Genomic DNA, 12,500 nt, shown 5'->3' with positions numbered 1-12,500 from the left:
AAAATAGATGTTAATGCTGGTAAGCAAACACTGGTCAGCGCTTGGGAGGAGAGCGTGACTTCCCATCATGTGACTACCTTATTTGGCTATTTCATTCATCCCACCATGGGAGCCTTCCCAGTTTGACATTTCCAAAGATCAATTCATTCTGTTCTTCTGTTCAACAATTTAATCTTTGCTGGGGAATTTGCTAGCCTCACAAACGAGGTTTTACACCCCCTGCTATCTCAAACAATTTACCTATTACTGGAACTCGGAAACAATTGTGATCAGCCCAAAGGAAGTTGTGGGTTTGGCATGGCCTTCCTACGAAACTGACTTTCATAGGAAGACAGCCACAAACCTCACCCTCAACTGGGGAGAGCAAGACCTTACTTTTTGTAATGAAATTTACTGGGCAAGCTAAATCTTCCTGTACAATCTGTGGGAGTGGGGATCACACCACTTAATGCTGCTCTCTCTCAGCCCTTAGCACCCCCCCCCCCCCCCCCCTTCACAACGAGTGTGCTACACCTTCCAGCACAGCAAAGACCGATGCCCCTTCATTCACTACTTTAAGACCCGTAATGAAGAGCACCCCCTTCCCCACCCTACCACCACCACTCCTTTTCAAAAACTAGAGGCTATGGTGACAAAAATCTGCAAACCACTAGTTTCTTACAGTTCCAAAAGGCCCAAACTCCTGTTAATGTTTCTTTGTTACGTGAACTCCTTAAATGCCATCCTGACCAGATACACCCCTAACCTTCCCTCTGCGAACCTTCAACCTCAAATCATAGGAGCCAACCTCCTCAATGAGGTCCATCTTGGTCACATTGCCGGGCCCCTCCCTTTGAAAACTTTCAGATTCACTCCGTGGTCCTGTCCCAAAGAGGAACAGTGAACAATGGCATTTTGTTTTTTTTTTCACCTATCATATCCTAAGGGGTCCTCTGAAAGCTGAAACACCTTTATACCCATTGGATACTTTACTCTCCAATAAATATGTACCGATACCGTTTCCCTGGCTCTTGAACACTGCCCGGGCTGTTCCATGACCAAAACAGAGATCCAATCTGCCTTCAGAATAATCCCCATTCACCCCTGAGGGAGCTCCTGGGAATGGCCTGGAAAGACCACTACTACCTTCACAAAGCCCTTCCTGTTAGCCTATGGAATGCCCCCTTCATTTTTAATCAGCTTTCCATATCCCTTGAGTGGTTCGTTAAGCATTATTTAAAGGTCCCTTCCATCATCCAAATTCAGGGGTTTTTCGATAAAATTTTTGAAAACTTTGAAAAACATTGAAATCTAGGAGCCTGGATGTGGCGCTTCCGGCCATCTGGCCATCAACAACAGTAACAGATGTTTGCTAACACGAAGCTGCACATGGCCAGGTTGGTGGCAATGTTTTTGCGTTGGTGAGTGGCAAAGGCAAGTGCACCTAACTAGGAATTCATAAAAATATTTAACGTCCAAAAGAGAGTAGAAAATACAGTGGGGAATTTCTTGATATTCTCATTGTTTTATTTAATTTAAATAAATTGAAGTGGATCGAAGTGAATTGGTGAGAGTCGCGTGATTCAAGCTTCTAGAAAAAGTAGGCGACGAGAACTTAGGGAGTAGCTGGCGAGGTTCGATGGTTGCCAACTTTTGGTGGGGGCCTCTGCACATTCTGGACGTTTTCTTCATGGTTCAACCACCCCCCCTCCCCCCTCTGTGCAACAGCCATGCATTAGATTCTTACCCCCTTGACTTCACCGAGTTGAATATTTCCCTTGCCCCTAGAAAAACTTTCGCCCCACCCAACTTCTGGAGTTTACAGGAATTACGCTTTACTGTCCAAATGCAGGCTTGGCTCCCTGAGCATCAGTTAATGAGAACCCGCACTGTCCTTTCCAGATGGTCTTCAAAAAGGGCCCGTTTTGTGCACGACCTCCAGTCCCTCATCAGGTCCTTACAGTTCGCTTGCAAGGTTCCCCCACCCGGATGCCCCCTTTATGCAATGCATAACCAACCTTAACCCACTATGCCTCCAAACCAGGGCAGGTTATTTTCCTTAACAGGGAGTTTGGGAAGATGTCATGTGGCAACTTTTAATCGACTTGTGGAATGCGGTCAGTCTGTTCCCCCCCCCCCCCTTCCATTTCTCCCCAACACCCTCTTTCTACCTGCCCACGAGTCCACCCTGATCCCTTTCGTTACTCATTTGTCCAATACAGTCTCTTACGGCATGATTAAGTTTATATGGCAGCACTCAACAACCTTCACATTGAGCTTGGCTGTCCCCTGGACCTTCTGGCAATGCAAGTCCTTCACAAAACTTTGAGGGAGATCAAGCTCTCCCATGGAAGTGCAAGAAAGCTCGCTACCCGATCACGTCATCGGTTCCCAATACCATCTATACTAAGTTACAACCCTTTCAGTCTTCCAATGTTGACTCTTTTATGTTATGGGCTGCATTTAGCCTCACGTTATCTTTTTGGCTTCTTAAGAAGCAGTGAATTTACCTGCCATGGCAATTTTGACCCTCGAGCTCAGTCCCATCTTGCTAGAACAGACATCTCTTACCATCCCAACATCCTTCACCCTACTTCATTTGACACTGTATTTAAAAAGTCCAAAACTGACCCTTTCTGGGAGACAGCCAGGCTCACTATTGCAAGGTCAAACTCAGACCTGTGTCCATCCACTGCTCTGCAAGATTATAATTATCCTCCATAATGCAACACTTCAGCTTCTCCTGTGGACCAAATCTCACCCGGACTCCACACACCAATAACTTATGGACTCTCTTAAACCTCTGTGACATTGACATCTCTTCTTATGCCTCTCACAGCTTTAGCATTGGTGCTGCTACAACTGCCAAAGCCACTGGCATTCCCGACTGGCTGGCCAAATTCTGGGTTGCTGGAAATCTAACACATACCAAGCTTACATGAAGACTCCCAAGGAAACAATATGTCAAGTTCCTCAGTCATTGGCCTCTTGCTCTTCCTGCTATCAAACCCCCTGGAATCTTTGAGAACACTTGAGTATCTCATTGAAACTTTCTAGCAATCAGTAATGATCTATGACAGTTGCTCGGATAACTTTATTCATATTTTTCTGTATCGTATTGGCACAGCAATCATGTTGGCATCCCCCTTGAAGCTTGCTGCATGTGTTTGCACTATCCCCCCCTCCTCATTTCTTCTCAATATAATTGTCTTTAATCCCTTTTTAAGCCACACGCCAGCCATCACATGGGTGAAAGCACTATCCAAAGCTTGATGCCATGTTTCTCATTTAAAACAAACAAACAAAAACAGAAACAAAACAAAAAAGGCCCATTTGGCACTTGAGGGCTTTCTGTGACATTCTCTTTCCTTAGGCTTTCTGCTCTCTCAAGTTCATGTTGTACTATTGCAAATGAGTATCTTGACAGAAATGTTTTGCATGAGGGTCCTATCCACTCCAGTCAAATGTTTTGCATGAGGGTCCTATCCCCTCTAGTCAAATGTTTTGCGCGAGGATCCTATCCCCTCCAGTCTCTGTGCAATGGCCATTGGTTTTGGTTCTTTCTGCTCATGTCATCCTTTTGACCCCTACCTCCACTCGTCGGTTCTCTCCTTTTACCCTTGGGGCAGGAAATGTTTGCTTTTCGCGTATTGCAACTCCGTGGTGATGGGGTCATTCTTTCTCCCTGTCAAGTTGGGAGCAAAACCACTAAATGGCCTTCGCACAGGGCACGCCTCATCTATCTCGGCATTTTGGGCGGGGAATTGCTGCCTGCTGCACCACTTCAGCCCTGTGCCGAAGCAATGTTTGGGAGGGGGCATATTGTTACTTTGCTGGACTGGGCTAACTTGGCCCAATGGCCCTAGGACATTATGCCAGCCACTATATGCCCGCCTTGAAATACAGGCATGAGGCACCCCCTCGGCTAGTTGCCGAGGTCCCTCATCTGGTGGTCCATAACAGTGGTGGGTATTATCCGCGCCTTGTCAGTACATTCCCTGCTCCTCGTTTACGCCCAAGTTGTGTCTATTGTCTTTTACTGTGCACCAAAGCATTAAGCATAATATAGTACAGCTACTGCAGATACACATACATCGAGCTTGGGCTACCTGCGAAGACACAGACATCATAATTTGTGAATTCAAGTGTCTGCAACCGCCTGCAAATAATCACACAGCCAACAGCAAACAGTTTTTTTCAAGGCTTTGCATCTGAGAGTAGAGGTCGTGTAATCCTTTAAGAATAGAGAGTTTAATGTATACAAACCCTTAATAGTGCTGTTCAAAAGACGAAAGCATGGCTGAATGGCAACAAGCCTAGGATTTTAAGGTCCCCTTCAATAGTCAAGATTCAAGATTAAACACATATAATAGCACTGAGTGCTGAGCATACTATTAGTCTTATTTTGAAATAGCCTGTAAATAAACTGCATCTAAAGGAAGGGGATAAGCATGACGAGTCATTCACATTTTCGATTAAAAGGTATAACCTTGCAAGCAATAACAAGGTATTACAAGGAGGCTACCACAGGAAAGAATATTCTGAAAAGTAATATTTATTCTACAAAGGATGCTGGCTTGTGTTCCCCCAACGATTGTTTCACCAAAATATGACATACATGAATGCTTTTTCTTACCAAGGTGAATGTATCTCCCCAACTCATCCTTCTCTGCCAAAGGGTTACCTTCCTTATCCAAATCTTTGCGGTACCTCTTAATATTTTTCATCATCATGTCTTTTCTTGTCAGCTCATAGTGGTTAGGAAAGTGGTGAATAACTCTTAATAAAAAGATAACCAGTAAAATACTATTATTTCCTTTACTATACACACACAGTTAAGGCATACAGGGGTACCTTAACCCATTGATCCCTGGGAGAGAGACTTTAGTTAATGGATGTTACTGTACAATGCCAGACGTTTTTACTGGTCAATGACAGCGGTTCAGGAGTCAATGGGTTAACAACCTCTACATCCACTCAAAAACCATGTCCTCTTTAACCCATAATTTAACCCCTAGGAGGAAGACTTAATAGATTTTACTCTGTCTAACATCAGATGATTTTACTCATCAGGCTGGTCAATGGGTTTAAAGATAGATTCACAAACCACAATGAACTATTATGTGGCAAGGTCATGTGAATCACTTTCCTCACTGAACAAGTTTGCCAAAACCAATGGCAAATTATCTACAGATCGCAGCTCAGGGGGAAATCTGTTTTCCTCAGGTGTTTTCCTCAGGCAAATTCCTGATACTACTACGTCGACGAACCTTTTCACCACTAGACAAGCTAACATGATTATAATAACTATTAGCCTCCTTCTCAGACATCCTTTTCCCTCGTCAAGCAATCTTTTCTACCCATTCTTTCCTACACTATTCCAATGGAATGTCTGCTGAAATGAGCCATACAATCTTTCCCTTTTTCTCATACGGTAGAGGAGCAACTCCTCTCCTGTCTAAGTTTATATATCTAGAGTGAGACTGCAAGAAGAAAGCTAACTCAAGACAAGAAACTTTATTGTAAGCTAGCTGTACCGTTTAAATCAAGAAAAAAATGTATGTAAGTGTGTTTTTCTGAGGGTTGTTTTAATTCATTTATTTCCTTGGTTGTTATTCTGTTGATTTTCTATGATTTGTATAAGCAAACCTGTTGCTGTAATAAAGATCAATGTTGTATGCATTAACAAATTTTGAAGGTTTACCGTCTCTGTGTCAGTAGTTCCTCTGAGAAAGCTTAATAATTTCTTTCCCTTTGTTTGACCAATCACAACGCACTTCCATATAATGAAAGTATACTTAGTTTGTAACTTGTGAAAACCTGTGAAAGTCACTGGGCATTTAGCAAATGTCCTTTCAACGTGTGTAGTGCACATTAAAAAGAGACGGTAGTGTGTAAATTCTATGCTTTGTCATGATGGTTTGTAAATCTTCTACCCTGGACCCAGAGGTAATGAGGTAATGTTTACAGTCCAGTTTATGTATGACTCACTTCTGATTGTAAGATATTTTAACATCCACACAATTCAAAATTTGACTAGTTGGCATGATTAAAACAGCTGAGGGGAAGGTGATGATAGCCTGATTGTCATTGGGAACCAACCCCTTACCCTTTTATATACCATTTTTGGCAGAAAAGATACCCCTTTCACATACCTTCCATTAACAAATGGTACCCCTTTCGTATACCTTCCACCTTCCTTAAGGTGTTCCATGGGTAAACAAATTACAATTTTTTTTTTTACAGAGGACAGACCCTAACACTGGGAACTCCATGCCCAGGCTTAACTCTTTGCGTTCGTTTGTGTGGGCATGGGTTCTTTTACGTTCCACAGGATTATGAAGATTGACACTACAGTTCATTATCCATATCCGAGAAGACTAGAGAGTCTAACCATTTACACACTGATGTCATTACAAAGGCAGCACTTAATTCCTCCTCAGTTATGTTTTTGTAATTGCGTAAAGAAGCCTGAAAAAGTCAGGACTTCAAGGGGGTTTGAACCCTGCAGTTCATACATGATCCATTTCATATATCATTTAATCATTGATTCATTCCTCATGGGAACATTGGAACCCACAAATGACCAGCTCCCAACATCAGTGGCTTCATAGCTCAGTTTGTTAGAGCGTCGCACTGGTATCCCGAGGTCACAGGTTCAAACCCCATTGAAGTCCTGAAATTTTCAGGCATCTTTACGCAATTGCAAAAATTGCATTGTATTTCATAACTGCAAGGATCATAGCTTTATTTGATTTCATATCCGCAGTTCATATATGACCCATTTCATATATCATTTCATCGTTAACCTGCAATACTAGACATATTTAGTTGGAACACTTGGCAAGTGGTCTAGAACCATCAAGTTACAAGATCGTAGCTTATACCACATCCCCCTTTTCCCAATTCAATGTTGTGTGAGAAGTTTTTGGGCAACTGCTAGTAGTTGTGAAAATCAACATTGGAGGGGGGGTGAAACAGGGGTGGGTGTTCCAACAAATGTGATGAGTATTGTAGGTCAGTTGGGGCAGGTACAAAACACAGGTCACAGGTCATTATTTTACCAATACATGCAGATACTGATAGTATCCTAAACATTCATAGTATCTGTATCGGTAAAACGATGAACTGTGACCTGTGATTTGTACCCGCCCCAAATTGACCTTTGCAGTAACACAGGGACTAGTACTTAAGTGTGTAAGAGGATTTTCTACTTCAAAGACATAATTATCTTACTGGTCATCTCCAAGCCTGTATCCAGTTTCCACATTAAATATTGCTCGCACTGTTTGCACACTTGCCCTGTTATATGTAGGAAGGAAAGTGGAAATAATAAATAAGATGAATTTTTAAAAGGAAAGTATTTTGTTTGTTTTTTGTTTTTTTTTTTTTTGTTTTTTTTTTTTTGTTGTTGTTTTGTTTTTTTTTTTTTTTTTTTGGGGAGGGGCGGTGGTGGGTGTTACTACAGTTTTTCTAGGTATGAAAAAAAAAGATCTTAAAAAAGCATAAATTGTAGTTTTGTTAAAGTTTGTGAATCAATCACAATGCCTTATAAAATCCCAAAACACTGGAAAAGAAAGAAAGATTGGTTAATTTTGTGAAGAGATGTGGCTTCCTTGCAATGATGACATAAACTTGTTCAATTCATTATTCTTTATTCAGCCAAAGTACAATGTAAGACTGAAAAATTCCTTATGGTCATCCTTCTTTATAAACTGTTACATGTAAGTTAACTTTGTGACAAAAAAGTACAGCTGTTGGTAGCTGGTGTCTGACAGTCTTGCAGACTGCAGACTAACCCTAAATTACAGTTATTGAAAGATATAAACCGTTTTGAAATGGGTGCTTAGATCTAAATACCATTTATCAGCACTATTTGAAATGGATGCATACTTAAATACCATTTATTGTATCACCACTATCGATTTGTGTGGACAGTCTGCAGTTGTCATACACCTGTTTGTAGCATCATCAACTTGATGGCCCACCCAATCACATGAGATTTCAATTCGGTCAGTGTAAAACGCAGACTGCAGAGATGCAGACTGCAGACCAGGGGTAAAATGCAGACCGCAGGTAAAATAAAATAATAATGAAAAACGTCAGTTATAGGCATAAAACCCAACACTTGTAACACAATCGCTTTTTTGCCCTACTGCATGTTATAAATCCGGATTTTCATCGAACTCTGTAAGAATTGAAGCTGTTTGAATCCTTGTTGTTGTAGGAAAAAGTATAGTTTTGTTAAGTGAGTTGCTTTTAGGCAATGAAATCACCACCCCACTACCGTGTCCATTTTGCTGCACTCAACAAAGTCACTGAGTGTAATAGGCCACTTCGGAATATACCATAATACTCTTTGTTTTTGCCGCCCACATTTTGCATGAGCATTGTTTCCAGTTTCTCTTGGGACTTACAATGGTCCCAAAAAAAACAAAAACAATGCTTATTCAAAATTTTGGGGGGACAAACAACGAGTATTATGGTATTTTCCGAAGTGGCCTATTACCTAATAACTCAATTTATTTTGACACGCATGAGACATAGATAACGTGGATTTTAATTTGCACACAATCTAACGTTTCAGTCGGCTTAAGCCGGTATCACTGAGATGTAAAAATGTCTTAGTAGGATCCCTTTATTCGCTTTCGTGTACGTTATGTTTATCCTTTAGTTCAAGAGTTCCTTTGTTTTGCATCTGGAAGATGTTATTTTCAATCACAACCTCTCCCTAGGGGTTATCATGCATAGCTTAACCAATTTTTGTAATCAATGGTAACCCCAACTGTTGGTTTATCGATCGATATCCCTCAGTGTACTGGTGTGAAAAATAACTTTGAACATTTCAATGCATCTGGAAGCGCAAAAATTTCAACGATCGCATTTTCCATGGACTCTTAACAGCAGTCCCCAAAAGGTGCAGCGACCTACAGTCATGATAATATGAGTTGTTGACAGATGTAAAACAGGATTGTCATTCAAACATTCTTTATTTTATGCTTATGACTCGTTTTTTATTATAAATATTTATTTTACCCTCAGTCTGCATTTTATCCCTGGTCTGCAGTCTGCAGTCTGCATTTTACCCTCAGTCTGCATTTTACCCCCGGTCTGCAGTCTGCAGTCTCAGTCTGCAGTCCGCGTTTTACACTGTTGATTTCAATTGCGACATACCAGTAAAAATTCCAGTCTTCATCTTCAGTGCAAGGAATCCAGCCACGTTTCTCAAAATTGTTAACCAAAACAGACTTGTCCTGGTCACAGACGTACTTGACACGACCCCCAGACATCACTGTTTCATAAGAAATCAACAAACTCTGAGCCAATAATTATAACAGACCAAGGAAGGACAGCATTAAACGAAAGCATGTTACGTTTACCAACGTTTACCAAATTAACAAAAGTTCATGTAAAGTTCTGGCTTAAAGTGTGGTTAATTACCTTTCCACCAACAAAGAGTTTGAAAGTTATCGAAATAGTGAAACACATGTTTATACTTTTCCTCACATACTCGCCTTGGTAACCAGGCCATTCTGCACAGTCGGCGGCTTGAGCATGCGGGCGACGCTGGCGTGAAGTAAAAGCGTCGCGAAAATGCTTATCCATATCTCAAGAACACATCACTTGTTCTTAATTACTTGGCTTGCTGTTTTTGCAGCGTTTGCCCTCGTAGGTTTCCGAGACTTTCTTTCAAACGTTGAGGAGAACAGATGTGACATGACTTGGATGTATGAATGGCCACGTTATATCAGAGTGCCTTTGTGGAAAGGAGCAACAACACGCTTTCCAAACTACGCTTTGTATCTGTATGGCGAAGGGCAATATGCCGATAATTCCAGAGGACTTAGCCTGTCCGGAATTCCGGTCTTGTTTCTCCCGGGCAATGCAGGAAGTCACAAACAGGTTCGATCGCTTGCGTCAGTGGCGTTGCGAAAAGCAGAAAATCTGCGATCGGGAGTCCATTTCAATTATTTTACAATTGACTTTGATGAATCTTTGTCCGGTTTGTTCGGAAAATTTTTGAACGAACAAACAGAGTTTACCAAGCTTTGTATTACACGTACTCTTTGGTTGTACAGAAATGTGGCAAATGCACCATCATCTGTTGTGTTAGTCGGACACTCAATGGGTGGACTAATTGCCAGAGGTTTGTTTACACTACCTAAGTTCAATCCTCGCCTTGTGCATACAATTATAACGTTTGGAACTCCTCATCGCCACCCTGTTGTGTCAGTTGATCCTCAAATGATGGAGTATTATGAACGTGTGAATGGTTTCTGGAAAAACAAAGGATTTGTTAATAAGTCGGAATCAGCATTGAGAAATGTAACTGTGGTGTCAGTAGGTGGCGGCATCAGAGATGTATTGGTAAGGTCCAGTCCTACGTCTATGAATCAGCTTGCTGATCCATCTCAAACTTTGAGTGTAGTGACAACTGCCATTCCAAGAGTGTGGGTTAGTGTCGACCACCTCTGCCTATGTTGGTGTCGACAACTGGTTCTAGTAACCAACAGAGCTTTGTTTGATATGGTCGACGCCAAGAATAAACAGATAATGGAGGATAAAGTACTAAGAATGAAAAGTTTGACAAACCACTTCATCAAAAACCGTGGTTTGTCATCTGTAAATTTATTTGACACCAGAAAACAACTGGTTGGCTTCATGAGGGATTTGCATGTAAGTCCTGTCTTGTTACACAAGAGACTGTGGAGATTTGGGGGAAGAAGTAACACCATGAAGGAACAAAAACTATATGCATTTCCTATTGATGAGTGGTCTACAACACACGATTCTTTCTTAATACTCACAACCATTGATTCAGATCATTGGTTGTATGGGTGTCACGAGACATCTTCTGAAACTTGTAACACTGTGACTGATTTGTCTAACATGGCAGAGCTACTGCCATGGAATGGATCAGCAATCAAATATGCCAGGCTTGACCTCAAACATTTTCCAGGAATTTTGTACTTTGCTGTTCACGTACCATTGTCAGCAAAAACCAGTATTCTTTGGACAGAATATCAGTCTTCCAGGAGCTCATTTTATGAGATTGAGTTACCAGGATTTTTATCCAAGAAATCTATGCTTGACATCAACTCTGATGGTCTATTTTCAAACATTAGTTTGAAATCTTCTATCAAGAACTGGAATGTGTATGTTTTTGAAATTGAAGCTATGGATTGTGATCTCAGCAAGTCAGCATTAATAGGAAGAATTCATGTTCCGTGGTTTAATGAAAAGGTCTACAGTTTTTCAAGCAATGGTACAATACAGCTTGTGTTGAAATTGAATCACCCAAAACCTAAAGGAATCAAGGACAAAGTCCAGTTGCACCTTTGGTTTGATCCCAAATGCTCACACAGAATAACTGCTCATTATGACTTCTATCAAACACTTGGTCAGATATATAGGTTTTATTCAGTTCAGCTGATTTGTTGGACGTTTTGTGTTGTTCTGTTAGTGTTTGCATGGCAAATGTCGTCAATGGCTCATGAACAAAAGTGTGAATCATTCTTCAGTTTAGTTGCCAACATGGGTGGGAGTCTCAGAGTGCTGTTGCTTGTTGTCCAAAGCCATTTCTTTGTTTCACAGTTTGTTCTTGCATATTTTGTGTTGGTAGGTGCTGATGGACAACATGACTGGTTGCCTAACATTGATGATTTAAAGACTTTCACATGGTTGTTTCCGTTGATTCTCATCCTATCTACAGCTGTCATTATTGCTATCACATTATTTGTATGGCTTGGTGTGATTGTTAGCTTTGGCAGCTTTATTTTAAGTCCCCTTAGAGCATTTTCTTGTTTACAAAGAGGCTTTGGGACTCAAGATGGAATCTGTGCCATAGTTATTATTGGGACATCAATCCTCTTTTGTGGAACTCTGAGCCTTATTTTGACCTTCTTTTTTTGTCTTTGGAGAACTTGGAAATATGCAGTTATCTTGAAAGCTGAAAAGAGTCAGCCAATAATTACACAAAGGGACACGTCACTTGTGACCTTACTGGAAAGTTTAGGAAATTTTTATTTAACATTATGTGTTCTGCTTCTCTTGGTCATTTCAGTAAACCTTCCAACTCTTCCGGTCTGGGCAAAAAACATTTCTTTTTCTTATCGCCTTTTCTCTGATCACACGACTTGGTTTTCAATTGTTATTGGAGTGAACTTCTTAGTGTTTGATCCTTTGAAAAAGATTCCACATTTCTTGCTGTATTTTTGCTTTTTGTTGAGTATTCTAGTGACCCAGGCTCCTATCATTCCCTTGTACATGATACCTTATGTCATTTGTTTTCTTTTTACTTTATTGAATGTGTTCCAGTTTGTTGGACAGTTGAAAACTCGAAGGTATAAGGAAGAATGAAAGGCATACATAGATGTTGCATTTACTTGACACTGAATATTTTTTAAAATGTACTGTGGACATGATAGTGTAAATTGCTTCACAGCAGTGTAAAGTAATTTTTACACTTAAATTCCTTTACATTTTTTTTCTAACAAGGGAATTGCTGAACAAAGCTATTA

The 12,500-nt window shown here is 40.8% G+C and overlaps 2 protein-coding genes across 2 annotated transcripts in view; one reads left to right on the top strand and one right to left on the bottom strand.

The window, feature by feature from the left end:
• LOC137968126 (polyglutamylase complex subunit TTLL1-like) overlaps positions 1-9,505 on the bottom strand; it is a 21,111-nt gene extending 11,606 nt beyond the window's left edge. The window contains exons 1-4 of the mRNA XM_068814750.1: positions 9,421-9,505; positions 9,154-9,271; positions 7,216-7,281; positions 4,616-4,758 (exon numbers count right to left, since the gene is read on the bottom strand). Coding sequence (XP_068670851.1) covers positions 4,616-4,758; positions 7,216-7,281; positions 9,154-9,269 — 325 coding nt within the window. The 5' untranslated portion in view covers positions 9,270-9,271; positions 9,421-9,505. The remainder of the gene's footprint in view (positions 1-4,615; positions 4,759-7,215; positions 7,282-9,153; positions 9,272-9,420) is intronic.
• A 5-nt stretch (positions 9,506-9,510) lies between these two features.
• LOC137968124 (GPI inositol-deacylase-like) overlaps positions 9,511-12,500 on the top strand; it is a 3,770-nt gene continuing 780 nt past the window's right edge. Inside the window, exon 1 of the mRNA XM_068814749.1 lies at positions 9,511-12,500. This exon is cut by the window's right edge and continues 780 nt beyond it. Coding sequence (XP_068670850.1) covers positions 9,574-12,339 — 2,766 coding nt within the window. The 5' untranslated portion in view covers positions 9,511-9,573 and the 3' untranslated portion in view covers positions 12,340-12,500.

Source organism: Montipora foliosa, chromosome 8 (assembly GCF_036669935.1).
Source record: "Montipora foliosa isolate CH-2021 chromosome 8, ASM3666993v2, whole genome shotgun sequence".
Classification (NCBI taxonomy): domain Eukaryota; kingdom Metazoa; phylum Cnidaria; class Anthozoa; order Scleractinia; family Acroporidae; genus Montipora; species Montipora foliosa.
This window is presented reverse-complemented; position numbering and strand designations above follow the sequence as displayed.